At 36.7% G+C, this 27,664-nt stretch overlaps 1 protein-coding gene and 1 non-coding gene across 6 annotated transcripts in view; one reads left to right on the forward strand and one right to left on the reverse strand.

Moving 5' to 3' along the window:
* Nalcn (sodium leak channel, non-selective) overlaps window positions 1-27,664 on the forward strand; it is a 313,879-nt gene that overhangs the window by 173,872 nt on the left and 112,343 nt on the right. For all 5 annotated transcript variants that reach the window (XM_047553611.1, XM_047553608.1, XM_047553613.1 and 2 more), the window contains exon 14: window positions 20,463-20,600. In XM_047553611.1, the coding sequence (XP_047409567.1) occupies window positions 20,463-20,600 (138 nt within the window). The remainder of the gene's footprint in view (window positions 1-20,462; window positions 20,601-27,664) is intronic.
* Window positions 5,361-5,467, reverse strand: LOC124986078 (U6 spliceosomal RNA). Its single transcript, XR_007108979.1, has one exon. It is a non-coding gene; the product is annotated as a U6 spliceosomal RNA (small nuclear RNA).

The raw sequence follows: 27,664 nt of genomic DNA on the forward strand, positions 1-27,664 counted from the left end.
ATGAAGATAGTTTTTATTTATAAGTAACATAACCTCCATAACATGAAGTACTTGAATTTTAATGTGATTTGATAGTTTTTCTTAATTTGCATTCTCTAAATGCTACTTACTTGCTTTATTGAATTTTCACTTATAAAATCATGTCCAAAAGAGTAATTATACCTTAAAAGCAACAAATGCTATAAAACACTTAGTTACAAATTAATTTCCCTGTTTCTTTTCAACTATCAAAATGACCAATCATGCTTTTATTCATATTGAAATAACTATGGGGAATTTTGAAGAAACAGCTTGCTCCTAATTTTTTTTCATTATTTACCAGATATGGCTAGAGATGACCATATTTTTAAAAATTCAAGATTTCTTTTAACTTCAAAAGTATTAATTCAATCAATATTGCTGGAATATTTATTGATTTTTGTCTTATTGTTTTCTCTTTCACTTATTTTTAATTTTTCATGAAATACAGGTCAGAAATGCCAAAAGATACAAAGAATAACAAAATAGGAACTAGAAGTCTAACAATGGTAGAGCAGTTGCTCAGCATGCACGAAACCCTTGGTTCAGTCCCAGCTATGCAAAAATAAAAATAAAAATAATATAAAAAATATTTTAAAAATTTAAAATATTGAAAAATAATAATTTTAAAGATAATGTTAAAATCCACACAGAGCTTAACTAGCACATTAAAATAGACCTGATGTCCTGGGATGTTTCTCTCTGATCAGTCTCCTGTCATTCTTCCTCACAGAAAATCACTTTTCTGATTTGGATCTTTATTTTCTTAGTACCTTTCTTCAAGTTTTTAGTGCATATATCAAAATCAACTCAAAGTTATGTATTTTTTTGCACAGCTTACATTTGTCTTATATTTTCTCAGACTATACTGTTTTTTTCTGATCATTCCTTTTATTGTTCAACATTATATTTGTGAGATTTGCCAATGTAAGTGCATGTAGCTGCATTTCATTTATCGTCATTACTGTATAAAATGCCATTGTATGTCGTATGTATATTGCACTATTTTTATAGACACTGCACAATCTATGCTTCCATTCTTCCACACAGTAGGTAAATTCCAAGATAACCCCAATGATAGCTGTCCTCTAATATACATGCCTATGTAATCCCCTCCCCTTGGGTGTGGGCAGGACTTTTTCATCCTGCAAGTATGTCGCTGATCATTGAATGTTGAGTCAACCAAAATGGAGATCATCTTAGGTAGACATAACCTGATCAAAGGTACCGAGCCCTTCTTGAAGAAGAAATTGTGGCACAGGAAAGAGTCTCCTACTGACTTTGAAGAGATAAAATGCCATGTTGTGGAACAGCCCTGTGGCTAGGACCTCTGCATGGCCCCAAGGAGCTGGGTGTGACCCTGAACAACAGCCATCAAGAAAACAGGACCTTTAGTCTTATGACCCCAAGAAAATCAATTCTGATAACACAAATGGGGATGAATGAGATCAGCCCCATAAGGCCAAGCTCCAGCTAACACCTGGGTTTCAGCCTTTTGAGAGTCTGAGCAGAGAACACACGTGTACCATCCCTGCACTTCTGACCTACAGAAACCACAAGGTGATAAATGAGTGTCGTTTTACACTGCTAAGTGTGTAGCAATTTGTTACACATCACTAGAAAACTAATGCACCCAGATGTTAGATGGCTTCTAAATTTTGTGAATCTGAATGGTGCTATTCTGAACATTCTCACACACAGATTTGTGCACATGTGAAATAACTTTTTTAGGATATATAGTTATGAATAGATTTGCTGGATCTTAGAGTAAACATATCTGCAACTCTAATAGGTATTGAGAAGCACTGGAGAGTAGACGCAGCTACCTACCTAGCAGCAGTGCGAGTGCCCCCTTCTCACTACTCGCCGCATACAGTCTTGTCAGGATAGGCACCTGTGTTGTGGCTTTGTTTTGCTTTGAACATTTAGTTCTTCATTTACTTGAATTGAATTTTGTGGCTGCTGTGAGACAGGAAGCAATTTTAGCCTATTTCAGTTTGGTAACCACTTGTTACAATGCCGTAGTGACTTGTCTGTCGTTCCCCACAGTTCTGCCCTGCCAGGTGCTGCAATAACGTGATGCCATATGTGGGTGGCTAGCAAGACGTGCAGATGGTCCTTCATTTCCTTGTGCCATTGAATTCGTTTTCTCGTCACCCTCCTCTCCAAGAAGGAAGGCCAATAAAAACCCAGCTTTGCTCCAGTATCTCAGCTAGCAATCTCTACCTGTCCAGGTGCCATGTCATTATTTCAACACAACATTAAAAACCAAAGTCTGCCAGAGATCATACATTCCCTAGGGAAGGGGATTTTCCTTGGCTCTAGCTGCTCCTTAGTTATTGATACAAAATAATGGAAACTTATTGGGATCTTAACAAGTCTTTAAATGAATGTTAGTTGCATTTTATCCAGAATTTCCTGGGGGTTTTAAGTCATTTTTCCCATACATGATCAGAAACTGAAGTTCACTAATAAATTTTAAGAAGAAAAAATAAAATTCCACTATCTTCCAGATTTTTTTTATTTTTGATTTTTTTAGTTATACATGACAGTAGAGTCTATTTTGACGTATTTTTCATAAACATGGTATATGTTATTCTAATTAGGATACCAGTCTTATGGATGTACACAATGTTGAAATTCACTGTGGTGTATTCATATATGTACATAGGAAAGTTATGTCAGATTCATTCCACTGTCTTTCCTATTCCTATCCTTCTCCCTTTCCTTTGTTCCACTTTGTCTAATCCAATGAGCTTCTATTCTTCCCTGCCCTTTCTTGTGTGTTAGCCTCCACATATCAGAGAGACCATTTGGTTTTGGGGGATTGGCTTATTTTACTTACCATGATAGTATCCAGATCCTTCCATTTACCAGCAAATGTCATAAAGTCATTCATCTTTATGTCTGAGTAATATTCCATTGGGTGTATGTGTATGTGACATTTTCTTTATACATTCATCTGTTGAAGGGCACCTCGGTTGGGTTCATAGCTTAGCTATTGTGAATTAAGCTGCTATAAACATTTATGTGGCTGCATCCCTGTTGTATGCTGATTTGAAGTCTGTTGCATATGTACTGAGGAGTGGTATAACTGGGTCAAATGGTGGTACCATTCCTAATTTTTTGAGGAATCTCCATAATGCTTTCCAGATTGCTTGCACCAATTTGCAGTCCCACCAGCAATATATAAGTGTACCCTTTTCCCCACATTCTCACCAACATTCACTGTTACTTATGTTCTTGATAATTGCCATTCTGGCTAGAGTGAGAGGTGTAATCTCAGCGTAGTTTTAATTTGTATTTCTCTAATTGCAGAAATGTTGAACATTTTTTCATGTATTTGTTGCCCATTCATTTTTCTCCTTCTATGAAGTGCCTCTTCAGTTCATTGCCCATTTATTGATTTGGGTCATTCGTTGTTTTGCTGTTAAGTTTTTTTAATTCTTTGTATATTCTGGAAATTCAGGACTTATCTAAGGTGTGGGTAGCAAAGATTTTCTCTCATTTTGTAGGCTCTCTCTTCACACTCTTGATTGTTTCCTTTGCTTTTTAGTTTGATACCATACCTTTTATTGATTTTTTATTTTAATCCTTGTGGTTTAGGAGTCTTGTTGAGAAAGTCAGTTTGAAAGCCAACATGATGGAGTGTTGGGTCTACACTTTCTTCTTGTAGGCACAGAATTCCCCAAAGGGTTAATTTTTATGGGCACAACCTGAAGCATGCCGTCCAAGAGTTTGTCTCTCCATCCCCAATCTCACACTTCTTTGTCTTTGTCTACACTAAGGATATTGTCTCCTTTCTGGATCTTTTACTTCACGTTTATACACCCCCCACATCTGCTACACCACTGAAAACCACTTTTTCAAAATATCTGATGCATCCCTTCATAATGAAGACTAGATAAATCATATGTCTGGTTTGTCACTGTTCATAATTCTGTCAGTATTCTTCATGAAATATACAGACATAAACAAACATGCTACCTTTTTTATAGCATAATCAAGAACCTAAGGAAGAACTCAAATAACATCCCACAGTAGAACACATTAAGATTAGACTAACTCAACAAAAGAGAAAAGTGAAATATGCTACCACAGATGTACTTGGCTTGAAAGTAATATCCAGTAGAAATTCTATGCTGTCTCCTCTCCCATTCTTTAACCAACGATCGTCCCATGATTGATGCAGAGTCAAAAAAGAAAAGAAAAGAAAGTAATATCCGATATGTCCTGGAGAGTATTTAAAAATTCTGGGAACTTACTATGGGCCAACCACTGTGGTTACAAATTTCATCTAATTTTAATCAGAGGGGAGATTGCTTCTAAGGAACTAGGTCTGCAAAAATTTAGGGGTAAATATGATCTCAATGGGTAAAGATTTGGGTCCCAACATGACTTTACACATGGATGTTCTGTGTAAGGGAGTTTGAAAGATTAAATCAGAGATATGGAGACTCACAGTCATGGGGAAGGGCTACATTGGCAGGCTGGAGTCAGCCCACTGAGGGTCTCTGGTGGTTGGAATTGTGGCTCAGGAAAGCCATTAGAAATGTATACTCTTTCCTGCTTATTTCTTTCCTGGAGAATACCAGAAGAATGATTTTGAGGAAGGTCACACTGGAAGACATGTTATTTCTCTGGGGACATATTTTCAGTGAACAAAATTCATTTTTATTGACCAAAGACAAAAATTTATGACCAGTTGAAGAATTGCAGTCATCTTCAGAGATATCATTTTAATTTTTTCTATGAGGCCATTACTGTGTCAAATATTTCACAGTGTCATAAAATAAGTCCCATCTGAGGCTTTAGACCAAATTGCTATCCATGCCTGGACATGACTCTGCAATAAAAAACAGCAATTTGATTTAAAATTTAAAGTAATACCATCATGTAGCTTAAAATGTAACCATCTTCTTTCTGCCCCCAAAGAGCCTTTAAAATTAACTTTATCTCTTTTCCACTGCAGGTAAAGTTAATTTTAAAACCTTATTTTTTTTTTTCTGCTGTAACATTGGGCTGGGGGGTTGTGTGTGTTTTGGTCTTATTGGATTTGTTTTTGTGGTGACTCATCAGTGGCATTGTGATAATATCCTGTAAACCTCTTTTAGTGGATGACTTCAGTGCTGCATGAATCATACAGAAAAGGCCATCTCTTCCTGTTTTATGCTGACATCATTGGTCAACTGCACACCAATGACTGGAATTATTATTTCTCTTGACAAAGCATCCTTACATTCCTACCCTTAATCCCAGAAGTGTACTCTTTTGGGGAGAACTATTTTTCCCTTTGATCACATTATGGACATTCTTTTTTTTTTTAATTACATATCAGGTAAAAAAATATGGAACATTTCACGAATTTGCGTGTCATCCTTGCGCACGGGCCATGCTAATCTTCTCTGTATTGTTCCGATTTTACTATATGTGCTGCCGAAGCAAGCGCTGGACATTCTTATTTGCAGTTCCCCAACCATTAATTGCCATATTATATTAACATTATTTTAATAACCCATCTTCTCCATTGTACCAACTTCAAAACTAAATGAGAGCCATTAGTGGGAAACAGTTGTGTTTTAGCCTATGAGAATGAGCTTCTGTAAATATCTTTTCACGGATAGAAAATGTATTTTAATGCATTTAATGTATTGATAAGTATTTTGTTGAGTCTGCTCACAGAAAGATAGAGTCTACAAAAAATACCTTTTATAGTTGGACACTTCAGTTATTCTCTCATGGCTACATACAACTGCCCATCAATAAAAGCAAGATAAAAATGCATAATTTAGAGGCTTGTTAGGAGGGATACAGGAAATAATAGACAAAAACTGGTTAGCATTGTGCTTGCCTTGTGACAGGAAGTTAATGACTAGTAGCAGCTGGTGTCATTCTTGAATGGCACGGAAAGCCGACTTCCAGGCATGGCTACTATATACTCCAAGCAAATCAGATAACTCAACATACAGAGTTCCCTCCCAGAAATGATTGGGACTGAACAGGGGGTACTCAGTTTTCTGTTACATGAAAAGTTTAAAACTTTAAAAGTAGTCCCTGATTCAGATTTAGAATGTTCTTTTTTTCAGTCTTTTGCAACTTTCTGCAAAGATGCAAAAGGTTAAAAAAATACATATTACAGAAAAATAACACTAGCTGCCCAGTTATGGGCAGGTTCTGAAAGAGTTTGTCATGAACTGCTTCATAGAGGGAACCTAACAGGACCCCATCCATTGGCCGATGCAGAGATTCCCTCCTTCCTTCCCATGCTCCCATGGGTGTGGCTCTCAGGGCCCTAAAGAACTGAAAGACTGAGCTGCCCACACCCTGCGGACAACGGCTCTTCATCTTCTCCATAAATCAATTGTAAAACTTCTAGGAAACAGATTGGGATGAAGTGTAGGTGGCATGTGTGTGAGTGTGCATAGAGCTGAGCAGGGGGCCCTAGACAGGTGAGGTTTGCCAGGTGTATCGTGATTCTATATCGTGCCATACAAAAGGAAAACGGTTAGCTGGTCAAGACCCAGTTCTGTAGCACAGCTCTTGTTTCGACTACAGTTTGTTTTGTTGTCATTTCTGTTTTTCCAATGCCATCAGTTCAGAGTCCCTGAGAATAAGACAGTGGGCAAAGGACAAAAGTTCACTTCAATCCAACAGAGACGTACTTGACAAACTTCTGTGTGAAAACTCTAGGAATTTGACAATAATGTGTGCATATTAATATGAACCACCAAAGAGCATTCTCTTAACAATTGAGACAAATGTCACATTTCCTGCCTCTTGGGATAAACCAAGTCATTTCAGGTTGATTAAAATGAGAAAGTAAAACCAACAGAGGGATTATGGAAATAAAGGAAAGGGAATGGCATTTCAGAACATGAGAAAGAATGCTTTTCTGCTTTATACAATCAGGTAAAAATTACTGTTCTTATAGTTGCTACCAATTCAACAATAATTGAAATGTCTGTTGTGTTTTGCCTTGTTTTAAACAGCACAACGTAGCCAACTCATTATAGTGAGTCATATTTAAACACATTTTCAAATAATTAAAGGGAAAATAAAACCCAAATTAAGGTGAGAATAAAACAAGACCCAAAACTACCCCAAAAGCTCACTCTTAGGACATCCATGTTCCCAGAGTTCAGGAATAAGTCTGACTGGAATTTCCAGCAAATATACATCCAGATACGGAGATAAATATGTTCATGCAAGTTCTACAGTGACTGGGAGTTGTGGCCTTGGTCCTGGAGAGGCACAAATAGCCCTGCTGAAGTCTAAAGTGATATTTTCCCAGCATGCATCATTCTCGAGGGAAACAGTTCATGTACAGGAACTCTTGCCACATGTGGGGTCCTGTAGTAAGAACTTGGCATGGATGGATAGAGAGAGAGCTGCGCACACACCTACCTAGACATTGCAGGCATCTCAGCTAATCCTCCAGAACTCTGTCAAGGAATATTACAGATGTTATAAAAAAAAGAAGGAACATTGTCAACCATTGGTGAGAACCAGCAAGAAAACAGACAAGCCTACAATAATTAAGAGCATGATTTAGGGTTACCAGACAAACGAAACCCTCTACATTTATTGAAACAAAATATGATAAAGGAAAGTATCATAATGAAGTATTAAGACCAATAATTATTAAAGAGGCGATGTTGAAGATACCAGAGCTCCCTAATGCCATATTTCAAGTTAGCACATGCAGAGAGCAAAGAGAAAATATAATCTTTATGGTTAAGGACTGTCTAGGCCTAAGAGAATAGATAAATCCTAAGGAAGAAGGATAAATATGAATTTTAAAACAAGTCAAAAAATAGTGACCAAAATTACCTTCTAAAACAAAGAAAATGATGAGAATACAACTTTAATTTTCTCTTCATGCCAGTAAGAAAATGTCAAAGGGAAAAAGGGTCGTTGCTCTTTTTTGGCTTCGGCTGACAATGAACAGGGGACTCCCAGGAGTGATGCACGTTTGCACCGCCACCCAAGCCAGGCACCAAGGAGCTTGGGTGGCGCTGCAAATGTGCGTCACTCTCTGGAAGTCACATGTTCATCATACTCCGAAACACTGAAAAGCATTGTGCTCTTTGATGTAGTAATTGCATTTCCAGACATCGACTGTTGGAAGATGACCAGAGATGCAGATGAAGATTGATCTTCCAAAACAGCTCCATTACGTTATTGGCCACTGTCAAGTTGGAAACAGCCTTATTGTCCAGCAGCTGAAGCAATCAAACAAATTTTGACATATAATGGCATATTGTATAGTTATCAAAAGTACCTTTTATAGACTAACTAATAAGCCGAGTCATGAATGAGATAAATGGCAATGAGAAGACATTAACCCAAAGAGCATAAGACAGAACAGTATTTGCTGCTGAATTCCATTTTGTCTCAAATACTTTTAAATGGCTAGAAAAAGAACTGGTAGACTAATCATTTTCTAAAACAAATTACTAAAAACATATACGACTTCTTGTTTGAATTATGAGTAACTTTTTTTCTATATATTTTGGTCTTTTCACATTTTCTACAACAAATGGCTTCTTAGTTTGAAAACAGAAATACATGTGTAAATAGATATAAAACTTTAGAGTTATATGTCAGAGAGAAAAAATGATTTTAAAAAATTACAAGTACATGAATAAGTAAAATTTTAAAAGAAGGAAGAAAAAAGTATATACATATTTATGCATATATATATAAATACATAGTTGTATTTATACTAAGAGTATTTTTAGTTTTTGACTGGCAAAATCACTGTTATCAATATCAAATTACTTCAATTAAATATCTATTTGTAAACAACTATCAACTTTATTTTCAAGGTATTAGAATATTGTATAAGTACCATCAAAAAAGAAAGAATGGCTTTAAATCTATTTTTGTAGAAGAACAGACCAAATTTTTTAAAAGGCTCTTTGTGAACTTACTGAAGAGAAATGAGAAAAAAACATAGGAAAAAAGAAGATAGAAATTAGGTAATATTTTACAAAATCTCAGATGTGATACTTTAAAAAATTAAACACTATTTACTGGACACAGGGAAATAAGCAGGGAGAACAGTAGCCACGTTTCCACACTTAGAAAGAGAGTAAGAATAGACAGGCAAACTCCACATCTAAAACGAAGTTTATTTTAATATGCAGCAAACCTGACCAAACCTACTTTCTACTTAAAGCTAAATAAAAAATAAAATAAAATAAAATAAAAAATTCTTGCTCTTGAGCATTGTTATACAAATACTAAGAAAATACAGTGAACTTTCTTGTGTAGATTCTCTGGTATTTTAGATACAGCAGTCTTCTTAATAAATCCTCAGATTATTTAACAATAGGATATGCATCTGTGTTTTTAGGAACAGCCTATTTTGTATATGTGACTAAATTAGTATTGCACCAAAAGTAAAATATCAACTTTCGTCTGCAATCTTATAGCACATATTTGCCAATGAAATGCATCATTTACATTATGAAAATTTAATATGACTGACATTAGCAAAATCACTAATTAAGAAATAGGGCATAAATACTCCAAGAAACCTGACAGTCTGTTCTATGAAGAAAATTAATTCAGGAGTCCCCTATTTGCATAAATCTCCAGGTCTCATTTTCACACCTGTTTGTTCTGTCAGCTAGATGGTTGCATTTCAAAATTATTTTAACATAATCGGTGGGAAGTATACCTTTCAACTAAAAATATCATGCTCTGCAAGAAAGATTGTTAAAGAAAAAAATGTAAGTTCATTTAGTTCATCTTAATATTTTTCTTTAAAATAAGTGTTTTAATGAAGGAACTTTAACACTTAAGTCTTAAATTACTGAAATATTTTATTAAAATATATTTCACAATTTTAGACTGCCATTAAAATGAAAAGGTTGTGTCTTTTTCGTGTGAAGAATTGTTAATGAGTAGAGCTTACTTTAACCAAGAACAAAAAGTTCTGGAAGTATCTATTTTTTCATCAATCAATGGAGCATCCTATGGAGTTCCAGATATATACTCAGTATACTAGTATATATCACAAAGGTGATATAAAAACATTAATTAGAATAGGCAGGTGTATTGTGTGTTTCCATAATTTAGATAATGGAAGTAGATCAACAATTTTAGATCTTAGTATATCTCTTACCTGCAACATCGAAAGGAATGCAGGAATTTGATGTCAACAGGTGCCAATCTGGACACACAGCAATGTCATTTGCTTCTTATTAGACTGAATTAATCATTGAAGACCTCTGAACCTCAGTTCTCCATCTGCAGTAGGGTCTACAGCACCTGCCAAAACTTCCTCACAGAGTAATTGCAGAGATGACATTAAATAATGGACAAATCAGTGCTTTAGGAGCTACAAAGAGTCACACAAATACTATTCCTGGTTCAGTGTCTCTGTTCATATCGTTTAATCTTTGATGGAAAGAAATCCTGGAGACTGTACAAATCCATGACCTTGTCTACAGTGCTATTTATTGTATTATATTTAAAGTGACCAAAAGTACGGTCAACAAGAGACGATTGGGTACCCCTACCCATATTTTTATAACTAGAAAAAGATTCACTGGTTTTTGCAAATGAGCTTCTGACATTTTTTTTTTCTTTTACTCTTGAAATTACATGTAAGTGTAGACTCTACTTAAAGTAATTTGCTGCTGGAATAGGCATAACGTTCTGATGTCTGCTTTGCTTCTAATTATGTTCAAGCTCATTTTGACATTCGAGGCCAATTACATTAGTCTAGATTCAGCACGACTTTTCCTTAGTCATCTAAAATTTGACCAGTAAACAGTTTTCCCCTCTCTCTTTTTATTCATTTGAATAGGATGCTTTGCAACAATCATATGTTGGGAATTACAAGAGCAAAATAAATAATGTAGATTCATTTAGACCAAAAAAAACAAAAAAAAAAGCACAGAATTTTTGGTCTTTCTTGCCAATATGAAAGGCAGCTACAGAATTAACTGAAACTACCAGTTTCAACTTTATTTCTTTCTAATCACTAGGAATAAGGCATAGAGTAATTGTTTTAGAGAGATTGATTGATATTTTAAATGCATTTCTTCTATTAACACAAAGGTCATTTATTTCAACAGATCTCTAATTTGAAAAGATTTCACACAAGCACAGACCTATATGGTTCCAAGAACTTTATCATCAAAAGTCACTGATAATTAAGCCTACAGAACAGGGCCCTGCACAATTCCAGCAGTGTTTCATTGCTGTAAGATTCCAGTCTATACAATGACTTAGAACAAAGAACAAAGCTCTTTGTTTACTGATCTCCTTATTCTTGGTCCTTTGTTAAATCTGTGACATATCATTTATTCCATAAAAACTCAGATGAGTTGTAGCACTAAAGGGTAATGTATAATGTCTGTTAGTAACAAAAAATTCACTATAGCCTTTTTCTATAATGTTTATAGGTATGCTCTGGTCTGGAAGAACAGACTGGAAAAAATATTGTATAAAAACAAAGTTTCTTGAATGACTGCCATTAACGACTAATAAATCACAAAATAGGGGACACTTAGAGCTAGAAGATACATTAGGATGAAATACTTTTTGATGAAATGCCATCAAAAAATACTGATAAGTTTTCAAAATCATGTATCTAAAGAAAATATTTCCTTAAAAATGTATTTTACCCTATATAATTTTTGAACTTTACAAAAACAGAATCACATTATATATGACATGAAAAATTTTAAGTCACAAATATGTAGAGCAATTCCAAAAATTGAACCAGTTAATAGAAGTTTGTTTTTTTTTTTTTTTTTTTATGGAACAGTTAACTTTATGACAGATTTTTACATTAGTATTTACAATGTCATCTGTATAGTGCTTCAGTGTCCATCAGTATACTCATGCACACTTTATTTTGATTCTCAAAACAACCTTCAGAGAATGACGATATGATTGTGAACTTGAGGAAACTTGATGTCAGGATGTCTGTGTTTTACCCGGAGCCACCAAGGCAGTCAGCCATTTAATCTAGATGGCGGCAGAAGCTTCTCCTCGACCCTCTGCCTCACCATTCCAGGGGACTGGCAGCATCGTAGTCCTCACCCTGGTCCCACTCCCTCTCTATCCTAACCTGTGTAGTTCTTCTGCTGTCCCTTCCTGGAAAGATGTATCTTGAGAGTGAGAGTCAAGACAGGGGTATGTGAAGTTAGACCTAGTGAAGAAGTCTTGAGAAGATCCTGGAGTTTGGAAAACTCCTGCTGGTAATGCACTCTCCAAAGTCAATGAAGAGGGCTGCCTGGCCATGTGAGACCCCTCTGGAGGCTGTGGTGGAAGAAAGCCCTTTCCCGTGGTCTGAGTTCCTCCACAGTGCAGCTGGCGGGGCAGGAACAGCCAGGGAGAGTTGGATTCGCCTGAATTGACATTTTTCCTGAGAGTTTGATAAAAAAAGATAGAGAGATGGAATCTGGACAGCTAGAAAGAGTGTAATTGAATTGATAGACCGTGGAATTCTGCCTACACCAGATAAAGAGGGGCTTAGAGTAAAAAAAGGACTAATGCCATTGTACACAATTCAGTTCAGCCACAGGAAGGGGTGACTCCTGGAAATTTTATTTACTGTGAGATTTTTAAATATGCTAAATGCCATTTCAATGGATTTTTCAATCCCCAATCCTCTATAAGATCTTCATCGTGTCAGTTATGATTGTGCCACTCAACGTGTATTTTAGAAATCTAATACCAACACTAGTTAAGTCCAACATTTACCATGTGCTTATATCATTTTAAGTATTGTTAAAGCTTTAAATAGTTCAGTAAGTTTTAAATAAAAGGTTTTAGATAGCAAAAAAAAGCAACAAAAAGTTAACAAAATATTAAAGGATCATGAGATCTTTGGGTTTTTAGAAGATAAACTCCTCTACAAATTACTGCTATTTGTGTAGGAAAAAAGAAACAGGGAGATTGAGTAGGTGAATAATTAAGGCAATTAAAACCCAGGGAGATGTCACTTTGGGACTCAGTGAATCCCATCAAGACAAGGCTATTTTAGGTCTGTCTGGTAGTAAGAATCAGCAGGGATGCTCTCAGTAAATGGTTGAGCTACTCTATAAGTTGTCAAATGGATTTCATTTTGAAAGCTATTTTTTTTTTTTTTTGGTACAGAAAGAGTTCTTAAAACCAGCTAAAGATAAAGAAAATAGATGCAAGTTCTATTGTGAATTCAAAGTTGTACATGGGTACTGTGAATTGTATTCCTTACCTCATTTCAAAAATGTTAATGTGTTTAAGATTAAAGAAATACATGTTTTACATGGATTTCAATACAAATAATACAAAACGAAGTAAGTGTAATTTTACAAAAATATATCTGCACAAAAACAGGTAAATAAATGTTCAGAGCATCATTATTCATGATAGACAAAAAGTGGAAACAACCCAGATATTCAAAACTGATGAAGAGATAAGCATGGTATATCTATACAATGAGATTTTACCAAGTAATAAAGGGAAATGAAGTGATGATACTTGCCACAATGTAGATAAACCTTGTCCATGAAATGATTTTGCTTGTAGAAAATGTCCAGAGTAGGTAAATGCCCAGAGAGAGTAAGTATATTAATGGCTCTCAAATGACAGAGGAGGAAAGAATGTGAAGTGGCTACTGGTAGGTGTCTATTTTCTTTTGGAGATGATTGGAATGTTCTTAGATTAGATAGTTGTAGTGCTTGCACAACTCTGAAAATAAATGAAAAACCACTTAATTATATACATTAAAATGTTAATTTTATGTTATGTGAATATATGTCAACAAAGCTGTCACTTGAATAAGTCCAAAAAGAAAGTGTTTTATCTTTTTCTTATTCCTTAATCCTTTCCATTCCAGTCCTCAGATTTACAAGCTCTTTGTAGATGCCTTCAAGCATTTACATGTACCCAAAGCCTAAGTACATATTGCAAATAATTCTACACTACAGATTTTACTTTCTACATATTGAAATAACCTACTGTGTTTATCAAATCTACTTTTTCTAAATATTTGATCATGTGTAAACCTAAGTAATAGCCACACATACTAAAATCCCAAAATACACATCAAATTTCAAATGTTATCCATGTTATTTTTTAGGAGGGATTAAGTAATAACAACTTTGCAAGTTCTGGAAAAATAATTTCAGCCTATCGATTTCATCATTGGAGAATACCCCTTGCTTTGCCTTCACTTAACTATAAAGATTTCTACTGGAGAGACTTTGGGTCAGAAATGGATTCTTGGGACTTGGTAGGGAAAATGATTTTTGTCAGTGTTGATCTGGCCCCAGTCACAGCACTATGGTGACCTAGTGTCCCTGATGGAAGTGTGACTAGGAGATGTTGCCAGGCCCACCCATGGAACAGAAGAGACCCTATAGATATACATGCTTCTTCCCCTTCCTTCCCCCCTCCTTTGGAGAGCTTATTTTCATCTCAGTCTCTCAATCTCAGCGTCATTGGTTTGAAGATAGTACGTGAAGGCATCAGAATGGAGAATATCAACAAAGTCAGTGAGTGCTGAGAGATAAGAAGAAGATCTGAGGATCCTGCTGGGGCTCAACCACATTTAGAGATTAGAAAATTGAGGTGAAACCCGCAAAGGAGCTCAAGAAGAGCTGCCTGTGGATTTTACATCTCTCTACTGTAGTGACTCAAGGATCCTGATTCTCTGCTTTTAGAAATGTCTTCTCCTGCACCATCCCTGGGACAGCTCTCTCCTCACACACATCTCCTGTGACTTTTACCCTCGCCTTTCTCATTCTTGCCCTTAGTTTTACTCCATTTATAACAAAGGAATATGATGCATTTGAATTAGAAACAGAAACTCACTAAGCAAATGATCTTTAAAACCTTTTTTCTCCATGAAATAGAAATCATTGCAGTCTCTGTGCTCAATACAGTTTCTTTCCCACTTCTGCTCCTTCAGATTTTGCTTCCTTGGAACATCAATGTATGTGTAACTGTGAGTTTATAACCCTCCTGCCACTGCCCCTACTCAGCCACACGGCCAATCACCGTTCATTCACTCGCCTCCAGATCCTGCTGATAACATGTGATTTTTCTCTGTAGCTTCCATTTGAAATTCACTTTAGACCCTTTTAGTTGATTTAGTTCTTCCTTGAAAGGGTAGCATTGCTTGTTCCAGATCGCTTCATATACAAATTGAACCAGTTACAGGCTAAAGTTTCATCCTGGTTCAGTGAGCAACATGTAAGCAGGTGATTGCATGGGAATGTCTAATGTGAGGTTATGTCTTTAGAAACAAAAAAGAAAAAAGTTTATCCGTATTTATACCAATAGGTATGGAATTGAAAGGCAAAAGAGCAAAATTGCTGACTCCCTTGCCTAAAACCTAAGGAAATGAGTAAAAGAGAAATTGGCCTGAAAAAAATGACACCAGCATAATTGTACAAAGGAAGGGCTACAATTTCATACCATTTTCTTTGAATACCAGCTCCCAGGAAGGAGAATAAGGAAGAGACAGAGACAGAACCAGAGAGAGAGAGAGACAGAAGATGAGAAAGAACAAGAACCCTGTAGGCTCATCCCCTAACCCTGTTTTCCAAAGATGATGTTAGGGAGAAATAAAGTTAGAAAAGCAAATCCTAAAACATACACTCCTGTCCCTCAGTCTGAAAGGACTCCAGCTGTGGGGAGCCCTAAAAAAGGACAAGAACCCTAGAAAAAGACAAGAACCCCCTCCAGTGTAGAAGTCACTTGTTCCAGAGACAACATAAACTCAACATTTTTATTTTTCCCAGCTGGAAAGAAAACTTGAGAGTGAAAGTAAAGATATCATAATTTCTGAAAATGAATTCTCTTCAACAATAAAAATCTAGGAAGAACAGAATGAAAAGAAGAAAATCAAAGCTGTCAGGGCACTGGAGGCCCAGGGCAGAGGAGCGATGAGAGCCCCAGAGTAGACCTCTCCCCCTGCTCAGAAGACCACAGCCATGGGCCTCCATTGCCTGCACCCTCACCTGGAGAGAGGCCAGGGACTGGAGGAGGGGAACATCTGGAACTGACTGGCTGTGACTGCAGTAGAGTCCACGAATCTACCTGGATCCGAGGAATAGCTGAAGGTTAACACTTCTCTCCCTGCAAACCCCTGAACTAACTGAATCAGCAAAGAACAAATAAACTGAAACAGCATGCATACAAACTGGGAGTGCGATTTCAGCAGCATTCTCTATTTGGCGAAAATAAGAGATCTAGATAAGAAAGTCAAAAATGGAAATTATGACAACTTTGGACAGGAAGTGAGAGAATGCCAAGAAAAATACCCACAAAAATGAGAATGAAATAGTCTCTGGGTAGCTGAAGGTTCTAAAGAGAACATCTGCAGGAGAGGTAGAAGGAAGAAAGGATTTCTTTCTTTTCCCAATCGGACATATGAAAACAAAACCAAACAAGTGACCAAGTAATGTGAATTGAATTGAGCCAGATTCTAAACAATTAGAGGAAAGTAAGAAAAGAACTCAAGTTAACTTTGACCTTCTGGCATCAAACCTGTCATAATACTGGAGCAAAGAAGGACCTTAGACTATTACCTGGCTCAACAGTGTACAATATTTAATCAACATGTTGAATAACAATCTATTGTTTATCAATGTGCAGAGAAGCATAGAGAATCCAATTATGATAGAAAAGTAAAATATAAATGTGGTCAAACTTGAGGATTTAAATGTATGCATGACAAAAGATGGGAAAGGAAGGCAGGGAGGTGGGAAATGAATGGCAGGGCCAATACCTTCATCTTACGCACTGAGGTGTTGAGCCATTCTGCTTTGATGGAACAAGACAGACAGGTTTCCCTTGAGAGGGGCCAATGGAAGTGGATTAGCACCCTCACGGTGAAAACAACATTAAAAGTGGTGGCCTCTGGGGCACAAAACTGAGGTACTAAGGCATAAGACTGCTGGTCAAGAAAGCCATGCTAAGGTTTCCTCAGTAACCTGTGTTTCCATCGTGTGGCATTACCTTCACTAAGATTTTGAAAATGAAGCATGAGTTTAGCAAGAAATGAGCAGAAACTGCTTTAAAAAATCTTTGTTCAACATTATAGGTGAATACTTAATAAATGGAAAGAAATGCCCTTTTTCTAAATTGGAAATAAGTTGAGAACCTTGTCAATTTTTATTGAATAATCTAATGTGACTCCAATAAGTAAAACACAAGGGTTTTGGGAGAAATATCACATAAAAATAATTAAGAAAATTCTAACAATGGCAGGTTGTGAAGAGGGGATAGTAACCCTATCAGTTATTAAAATGTACATTTCCTAGACAATGTGGAAATGATTAATCAACTGATGGCCTGTTGTAAAGAAACAATGAAGATGACCCTCTATCTCATTACCTGTACCAAGATAAATTTAAACCTTAAACCCATTTAAATGGTGGTTTCAGATTTGACATGTTCAACATAAAACCGTAAGGATATGGAAAAACTACCACATAAAACCATAGGCAAATTTAAGTCTAATCTTGTAGTGAAACAAATCTTTTTTAAGAAAAATGAAAACAGTTTAAATAAAAGGAATGACAAATTAGACCACACAGAAACTTTAAAATTATGTTTTTCAAAATGCCATGAATAGATAGGAAAATTACATTAAACATATATGACAGATGAAAGATTGGTCTTCTTAATTTATAAAGACCTGGTAGAAACCCTTAAGGAAAAATAAGGTTAGGAAAATGGTATAACATATAAATGTTTAAAGGAAAGGAACAAGTTCCCCTAGACCCCTGTCCATCACTGTCTTCTCCACCATTGAAACCCTTCTCACTTCTGTCATGGAGGCCAGTCACCAATATGTTGTCAAATCTGTTCTTGATTCATCCAATATGGTAGCTTTACAGTATTTCTCTAATGTATCATACTTCTTCTTTTTTTCTTTCTTTATAACTGGTTATGTTCAACTTTTCCTTCCCCTCTGGAGTATAAATTTCTCAAGAGAAGAAACCAGTGTTAATTCATCTCAAACCCACACATCAAACTTTCAACAGCCACTAATAATCTGTGTCTGAATAAACAACTAGGCAGGTTCTTCCAGGAACACAGGCCTTATGCACAATATGTCATTAAGTATATTTGATGCACACTCTCAAATAAACCACCATTTGAATTAAAATTTCTGGATAAAATGTCAACAGAACTAAGGCACCCATCAAGCAAGAGCACAAATTGCTTTTCAGGATATAAAAGAAGTATTAATAAACTTTTTGTTGGTTTATTTGATCTAAGAAGTTATGAACTCACCAATCCCATTATAATAAAGTTTTCTCTCAAATATAATTCACAGCACCTCACAATATGAACTTCCAGGTGGTTAAGCTGCAGGAAAAGGAGTTTGGTTTTTGTTTGTTTGTGTGTTTGTTTGCAATACCAAGAAGAGTAGAGGATAAGCCCAGTGTTTTGGGCCTCATTGCTTATCTCACACAACAGATTTTACAATCCCATAGCTGCACTTTCCTGGGTGTTTACTGAACACATAATGGCTGAGTAGTCATAAGAGGTAATATATAGATGAAAACAAATTAAGTCAGCTTGTGTCCAAGATAGCTGAAAGGTGGAATTGAATTTTTGGTTTTTAAGTACCAGGAATAAATCTGTTGGGTTTACAAGCTTCCCTTCATAAAGCTACGGCTAGTAAAGTTCGCTTTACGCTGGTGAGAGTTTTGACATTTCACCAGTTGCTGTTGATTCTAGACTATATACATGCTTTCACACTGCTGACATCTTTTTTGAATAAAATACAGTGATCTGATATCTTAATATAAGTCGCCTTAAGAATTTGTGTTCGTTGCCTTTGGATGTAACAAATATTCAATAGAAAAAAATACAGGGAAAAAATAATTGTATGAAGTTAAATGATGTATTGAGAAATTATCTGAAGTACTTTCTTAATGTGTTAAAGCTAATTTTTTTTAGAAAATGGCTTCCTCTTAAGTATCCTGGCAAGGAGAGTATTGTGGTTCTGGGTAGATCCAGGATCAAGTATCAATATTAACATGTTCCACATTTTTTGTGAACAAAAACACTTTGGAGGAAAATGAGATTAAGGGAAAATTAATTCAAAGAGAAGTTAAATGCTTCATACAGGGACAAAGGGTAAGTGGGAAATGATTATCTCCAAGTTCAAGATTCATTTAATAATTAGTTGCTCCTTTATTCAAATGGGTTCAATGTGTTCTGAGCTTTGGAAGTTCCACTTCTTGAAAGATCAGTTAGCCTTAGTAGAAGAAACCACACTGAGACAACTAGGCCTGGAAGTGGTGGATTCAAAACTTCACTGAACACAGGACGTAATATTTGGGAAAGCACTTGCTTAGGAAGCATAATGCCTGAGTGCTACTTCTGTCAGTACCACAAATAAATACAGTGACTTTTGGGCTAATCACTTATCATCTCTGAACCTTACTTTCCTTATCTTCAAAAAGAAAGGATTGGATTAGACTATTTTCAGGGTTCCCTTTGGCTCTAAAATCCTATCAGTGTAATGTGTCTTTTATCTTGGCCTCAGTTCATCTTAGCATTAGCCTGGACTTTGCTTTGCTTCTTAGAATCCCAATACCTGATTGTTTAACTCATGTCTTCCTTGCACTGCCACGTATAAAGTTATTTTTAGAGCCACTAGACCATAACTCTTGACTTTTTTCAGATATGATTAAAAAGTTTCATTAAGAAGCATTTATTGACTACTAATCCATATAGGACATATGAGTCAAAATGCATATATAATCCTATATTTAATTAGAAAAACATGTCAGAATGGAGCTAGCCAAAGATCTTTGCAGAAAGAGTGTGAGCCTTATTGCTTGACTGGTTTTTGTTGAAAAGCCCTAGTTTGGGGGGTCTTGACTTCTGTGGTCCTAACTGTACCTTGAAAATGTTTTTTCACATAAAAACTGTGTCTGTTATGTTGCTTAGAATGACAAAATCATTTAGAAATATTTCTTTTTTTAAAGAGTCGCACATTTTTAATTTGATAGCTGCAATAATTTCATAGATGGGTACTATCTTATTCTTTTACATGCTGTAGACAATCAAAGGCAATTCACTATAAAAAAAATAAGTTTCTTTTGACAGCAGAGCAAAAACAAATAATCTGCTGGGAATGGTAAACAGCTTGCTGAAAGGGGGAAAAATGAAAGGCAGATAAGCAAAGATCCTTGATTTTTTTCTAATTTATTCAACAGTATTTACCACCAACAAGGCTAATATGAATTCATTGTAGTTCGTTTTCCACATGGAAGAGTTTGATATGATGCCTTTATGATCTGTGTTCCCAGCCCTTCCCATCTGTTGCATCCAGACAATTCTTCTCCTGATCAATCAAATAAGATCACCACAACTGAGATCAAAGTCCTCATTGAGCACCATAGTCTGATTCAGTTGCATTCAAGCCTAACACTGGTGTATAATCCCTCCATTCTTTTCCTCTGTAGGCATTTATGTCCATGTTCCAGATCCTCACCCAGGAAGGATGGGTAGACGTCATGGACCAAACTCTAAATGCTGTGGGACACATGTGGGCACCTGTGGTGGCCATCTATTTCATTCTCTACCATCTGTTTGCTACTCTGGTGAGTTTAGTGTTTCTTTTCAATTATATCTTTAAATTCATCATGGGATGAACATCAACAGATATTAGACCTATCATCGATTTCAAAATGAGAACCAAAGGATAAATGCAGAGGAGTCCAGTTGGACAAGATCCCTTCCATTCTAAATCTCTATAGATCAAAGAGCTACTTCAGGAACTAGATTTTATATTTGTTAAGTTGGAAATTATCTCTGGGGCTGGGGTTGTGGTAGAGCGCTCACCCAGCATGCCTGAGACCCTGGATTCCATCCTCAGCACCACATAAAAATAAAATAAAGGTATGTGTCCACCTGCAACTAAAAACAAAATATTTTTTAAAAAAGAAAAAAAGATTATCTCTATCTAGTTCAAGTGTTTGCATGAGGGAACACAAGACGAGACAAAATGAAAATCTTATATTCGCACACCCATTTAAGTACCCCAGATATTCACACCAAAGTACTCTAAAGATCAAACTAAAACTACATTATTATTTTTTATCATGTAGACACTCTCGTCAGTTTCACTGCATCCTCTTCACAGCTGTAATTAAGCTGAAGACAGAAGCTGGAGACCTCAGGGTGCAGTCAGCTAATTAGAGAGCAGCACAGTTGTATTTGAGCTAAGTGCGACTGAATGGAATATATAAGAAACTAAAACACAGAGCTGCAAATATTGTAACAGCACAAGAAAATTGAATACCAAGGTCCAGAAAAAATTGGCTTTGGTTGGACAAGTAGATTTTTCTCTTTGATGTATTTCTATTAAAAACAAAGAAAGCAAGTTATGAAATGCTGCTTATGATAGACTACAGTTCTCAGGTCTTTCTAATAACAAATGTCCATACCCATATGACACATTTGCTCATATTTAAGACGCAGACCTATGCTCCAGGATTATGTTAAAAGTTCCAAGTCAGGGACACAAATACTATCCTTTATCAGGATCAGATGAAGGAAAAGCAACTACTCTTTCTTGAGTGGCAAAATGTTTCATAATATTATTCCTGACCTTTGAGACAATCAAATCATGCATTAATTCCCAACCACTAGATGATGAACTGAGGCTCAGAGATGTTTAGTAATCTGTCTGATGTCACACAGAGTGTATGTGGTAGACTCAGAGGATTTGTGGTCTCTAAACCTGTAGTTTTGCACCTCCTTGCTGCTTCCCTTGATAACAGAGTTTAAAGTTGCCACTGGAAATTGTGTGCTTCAGCCTTTGCCAAAAACTCACTCAAGTGAAACAGACCGCATGTCACCTCTAAAGTCCCTTCCATTCTAAATATCTATCTCTGAATTAAATAAGTACTTGAGGAACTAAATGTGATGATGTCTCATTATCTCTCTACCTAGAGACAAGGGTTTTCAAAACTAACACATGTCCATCAGCAAGTTTATTTGGATGTGTTGTTATGTGGTGTAAAGTCATGAGTTCAAATAGTGGGATCATGTAGAAATAATGTTGGTTTTTTTTTTACATGGAATTGACTAAAAATATTCAGGAAAGCAAAGAACACTGGGTAGTGGGAAGGGAGGGTTGACTTCCAGACTTAGAGCTGGCCATGCTGGTATTCCCGGGATACCTGCCCCTGGGATCTTTGCATCTTCCTTTCCAGGACCTTTAAATCTCTGTCATTTGTTCACCTTTCCATCCATTCATTCATCCATTCAGGATTTCAACTGATGTCTACTAAGCCCCTACTATGTGTTTAAAACCGGGATAGCTTAAAGATAGCTTAAAGATAGCCATGGGTTAAATGCAGGATAGATTCAATTGAGGTTGTCTGTGTGTGAGAAAAATTCTTCTACTTCTTTTCTAGTAATCAGTCTAATTGCTTTCCTATTAAAATAACGTAACTATTTACTATTCACATTGCTGATCATTCACACTCAGATATGGATTGGTTCTTAAGTCAGAGTCACACAGTGAGAAAGTTGGGGAGGGAAACTATGGCTTAGCAAGTTACTTAGTAAAACAGTTATTTTTTTCCACATGAAATTCTGTCGGGATTACTCCTGTAATGAAACATACATAGCCTTTTGGGGCAGTCTGAATCTCCTTCACGGGCCAAAAGCAAGACTTGATTGTGGAGCACGTGACCATATCCTCAGACCCCTGACTAAACCTGAGCCTTAGGCAACGGCTGAGCACAGCTTGGATGTGCACATGTGATTTCACTCTTTGTTCTCCTGAGTTTCCTCTGCCCAAAACACCTGTGATAATTTTTATTGTGACTTTCAAAAAATGATTTAAAACTAAAAAATGAATTTACTTTATGCACAATTTTTTAAAATCTGTCAATAATTGAGAATTGCATGATAGGAGTCAATGAGCACAACTTATAAATACAGTTAGTACAAGAGTATAGATTTGGAGTCCAGAAATCTAGATTCAGGTTTCAGCTCTATTGGTGTTATGGTTTGGATATGAGGTGTCTCCCAAAAGCTCACATGTGAGACAATGCATAAAGGTTTGGAGGAGAAATAATTGGGATATAGCCTTGACCTAATCAGTGAATTAACCACTGATGGGATTAACTGAGTGGTAACTGGAGGCAGGTGGGGTGTGGCTGGAGGAAATAGCTCATTGTAGGCGTGGCTATGGAATATATTTTTGTATCTGGTGAGTGGAATCTCTCTCTGCTTTCTGATCACCACATGAGCTGCTTCCCTCTGCCACATGCTTCCTCCATGATGTTCCGCCTCACCTCAACCCCTGAAGAACAGAGCTGGCCTTCTATGGACTAAGACCTCTGAAACTGTGAGCCCTCAAATAAACCTTTCCTCCTCTACAGTTGTGCTGGTTGGGTCTTTTAGTCACAACAGCAAAAAAAGCTGACTAAAACAATTGAACACTAGAAAAGTGACTTGGGAAGAATTGGATAGCCTTCCTGGAAGCAAGGACAATAGACACAGTAGAGTCCAAGGCTGTCATGTACACGTGAGCTAACCTCCTGTTTCTGAGGATGATGACATCCATGATAGGAGAGTGATAGTAGTGACCACTGAAACTCAGTTCCTTTGGCTTAAATAAGATGACATGGGCATTTAAAGCTATACCTTAAAAGATGTTAAAATTGCATTAACTCAGATGTTCTTAATTTACAGAAACATTGTTGATCAGTTTAACCCAGCATTTATGCCCCTTCCTGGACCAGTTCCCTCTCTCCCTTCTTTCCTTCCTTCCTTAGACTTTTTCTCTTGGGCAACCACTCAGATGAATTTAGTGTGAGTATCATTCAGTTTTTCAATTGTATTTCACTAAATGAACTTACTTTAGGAAAACCCATTTTGCATAACACTAAGGAAAACAACAACTAAACTATACCCAGTGGTGACAAGGCTCCTTCCTACCTACTTCAGCATTGTTGAATGTAAACATAAAGTATATGTGCAAATCAATAAAAAGCCGAAGTTTCCCACACATATAGGCACCTATTAAAATATATAGTGTTTTAAATTAAAGGTTATCATCTAAGTACATTTCATACCATACAGCTTGAAGATTGATATTAATCTCTCACTGATGGCTTCTCTAAGGCCCTTCTTCACACTGAGGACAAGCCAGGCCATGTTTCCCTCCTTACAGATCATCAGTAGCAGTGATTTTTAGAATAGATGGTATAAAACTACATATAGTCTGCAGATTTTTAACGGCATATTGCTTTAGAGATCTTTTTATCTAAATATGCATGAAGTCATTTCAGTCATTAGTAGATATAATCTCATACTTGCCTAGAGATTAAATATGCCATTCTTCTTTTTTCGTTAATTAGTTATACATGACAGTAGAATGCACTTTGACACATCATACATACATGGAGTGTAATTTCTCATTCTTCCGGTTGTACATGGTGTAGAATCCCACCAGTCATGTGGTCCTGTGTGTACCTAGGGTGATGTCAGATTCATTCTACTGTATGCCATACTTCTTTATGCATTTCTTCCCTGATGAATATTTAAGCTGTTTTCCAAAGTCTCACTCTTCAGTGCTACAATACATGTATTCATACGCTGTGTCCACTCACATGAGAGTCTCTAGGCTCTGTGCCAGAGCGTAGAATACTTGGGTCCTGGATCCTACCCAAATTGCTCTGTACCAGGAAATCTGCAAATTCAGATACCAAATCTGGCCCACCACCTGTATGCTACAGCCTGTAAGCTACAAACATTTTCTACATTTTTTAAATGATTTTTTAAAAATAAGTACTCACATTATATCCTTGATATTGCCTTATGACCCTCAAAGCCTTTGCACTGTGTGGGCCATTAAGGACAAACTTGCAGACCCCTGCACTATAGGAAAACCACACTAATTTACCCTTCCAAGCAGAGTGGTTGAGAGCGCCTATGTGCTTACATTCTTGCTGATACTTGATACTGTTTGGCTTTTAAGATTCTGATCCTCTGATGAGTGAATGGTGGAGCCCTTGGCCTTAACTTCACACCTCTGTAACTAAGGGGGCACTTCCTCTTGTGCTGATGGCCCGTCTTCTTTGTGACTCACCCAGCCATTCACTTTACATGATTTTCCAAAGACTAGTTTGTCATTTTTTAATTCAATAACTGCAGTGATTGAGATATATGTAAAAAATACACACACTGTAAGGGGGACTCTGCCACGTCCCGTGTGGGCGAGGGAAAGGGTTTCTGTTGGAGGACGGTGCTGGATGTTGATTAATCACAAAGAAATTTATTTAATTAAATAAACACAGGAGCCAATTATGTTTTTAAATCAAAGGGTGTGTGACAGATTGGGCCATGCCAAGATCTGGCCTCTAACAAGATGGAGAAGCCCACCTCCTCTTTATTTACAGTCGTATAGGTAAAGGGGGTCTGGGAAGGGCTTCTTCTGTGAGGAGCAGGATGGGGTGGAGTTAGGAAGCCATCGCTTTAGCAGGTCATCCCAATAGAATGAGCGTCTCCTCAGGTGTGAGTCACTCTCACAGTCACATACCCCAGGCTGTCTGAAATCCTCTCATGACTGCCAGTTCCCTCTGTATCCCATGGCTCTGCCAGGTCTGATTCTGCCAGTCACACTTCTGTGTGTGTGTGTATCTTTTTTCTGAATATTAATCCCTTGGTTACTGTATATGCTGCAAATATTCTCTCATGGGCAGTGTTTGTTATTCCTGTTTGTCTGTGATGCCTTTTGACCTATCTTGGTGTGGTTAGAACCAACCAGTTCTTCACATGTGCTCTATAATTATTTTGAACTCATTTTCTTTTCCATCCTAAAGTAATAAAACTAATCTCCATGTTCTTTTTATTGTTTAAAGCTTTTTGCTTTTCACTATAGGCCTTTAAGCCATCTCATCTTAATATCTATATATGATATAAGGTAAATGAAATATACTGATAAATAAAGTTAAATCAATTTTTCTCAACCAGATTTATGTGAGAATTTTAATGCTCTAGGATATTTATTTGATTTCTCTGATTATTCTAAAACAAAATAGATCAACTATTTAGATTTCTTAATTGACAAATGATTTTTTAATGAGAGATAATTGATTTAATGAAAAAAAATGCTCTGTCACAATTAAATTCAGGGTATTGCTTTGATACTCTCAGAAGTCTAAATTCTAAAACAACACTTCCCCATTTCACTGGGATTTTGCTTGAAACAGGATCAGTAATTGTTTTTCTTGTCCTCCCTGCCCTTAAGCTGACAGATACTATAATGGGCTCTATCAGGTTAGTTACAATTGATTCAGTACAAATTTACTGAATCTAGTACAATGTGTGGGGTTCCTCATCCTCATCAAAGTGGGAAAAGCTTAATCCATATCCCCTTAGGGCTTGAAGCTAGTCAGGAATTGGTACAAGTAAACACAAACCAACTGAGAAAAAATAAAATCCTGTCATGCTGGACCTGGGAAGCAGATGGTAAAAGAGACACGGCAGGTTGTTATTTGCTGTGTGATCAATGCCCAGGTTATAACCATCTGCTTACCAGTTGTTCCAGATCCACCAGATGTGAAGATTTAAAATGTGGGCAGTAAAACAGCTGGAGAGGGTTTGTAGACCAACATATAAGTATGTGCATGTGGGCGACAGGCTTGGGTTATATACACAGCACATGTCCTTGAAAACCCGTGTGACAAGTTAAGATGGTTTTCTTCCATAAACCTTGCTGTAGTCTGAACTCACCTTAAAATGAGCATTTTTATTCAATTTATGTTTCTTTTTGTAAAATCCTAAAAGCATGTTGACCAAAATAGGTGAAATATACACACCCGTTTGTCTTTGGTCACGCCGAGCAACTGTGCCACCCAGGCTGCTGAGTTGCTGCTGGAGTCTTCTCAGGGACAGGCATGTGCCAGGCAGCAGGGGAAAATATATTTGGCTGCAGCTTGTTCTGGAATAAAAACCAGCAGGCCATTTTGTTGCTCCTGGGGGCCCCCATTTGTCAGCTCACAATGAAAATCAAACTTAAGCGTATAGCAAATGCATATTCACAATCATTATCTATTGTCCCTTTAAAACCTCTCTCTCTTCTGTCAGGTATTCGTTCTGTTCCTCTCCTGATTGCGGTGTGCCCTGTGCTGGTTGAATTCATCTCTCCCCCACTTTAGTCAGTGATTTGGGGATAAGGACTATGGAAGATTTAACCAGTTGAAAGATCCTGTTTTCCCCCCCGTCAGAGTTTTTCCCTTTATTATTGTCTGGGAGGAAAGCCCTGTGATGTGAATGCAGAACGAAGGGAGAATGTAATTAAGCACTCATTGTGGATGTTCTCTTTGTTACCTTTGAAGTGCTGAAATTAACACAGCAATCTCTTGATTTTGCCTTGGTTGTGGCAGCTTGCTGAGAATAGTCATATTTTGCTGACAGAAATGTGCATTCCAAAGTGTAAATTAAATAACTTGATTTTCTAGAATTCATTTAAAAGTGCATCTGTGTTGAATGCATCCCATTTTACACCGCTCTGATTACATTTGACTTTTTGTTGACCCATATAAAAAGTGAAATTGTTTCATACTACAGGCTGCAAGACAGCTTAGGGGAGTGTGATTATAAATGGTAAAAAAAAAAAAAAAAATAGAGAGAAAGAAAAGCA

This window comes from Sciurus carolinensis, chromosome 5 (assembly GCF_902686445.1).
Source record: "Sciurus carolinensis chromosome 5, mSciCar1.2, whole genome shotgun sequence".
Taxonomy (NCBI): domain Eukaryota; kingdom Metazoa; phylum Chordata; class Mammalia; order Rodentia; family Sciuridae; genus Sciurus; species Sciurus carolinensis.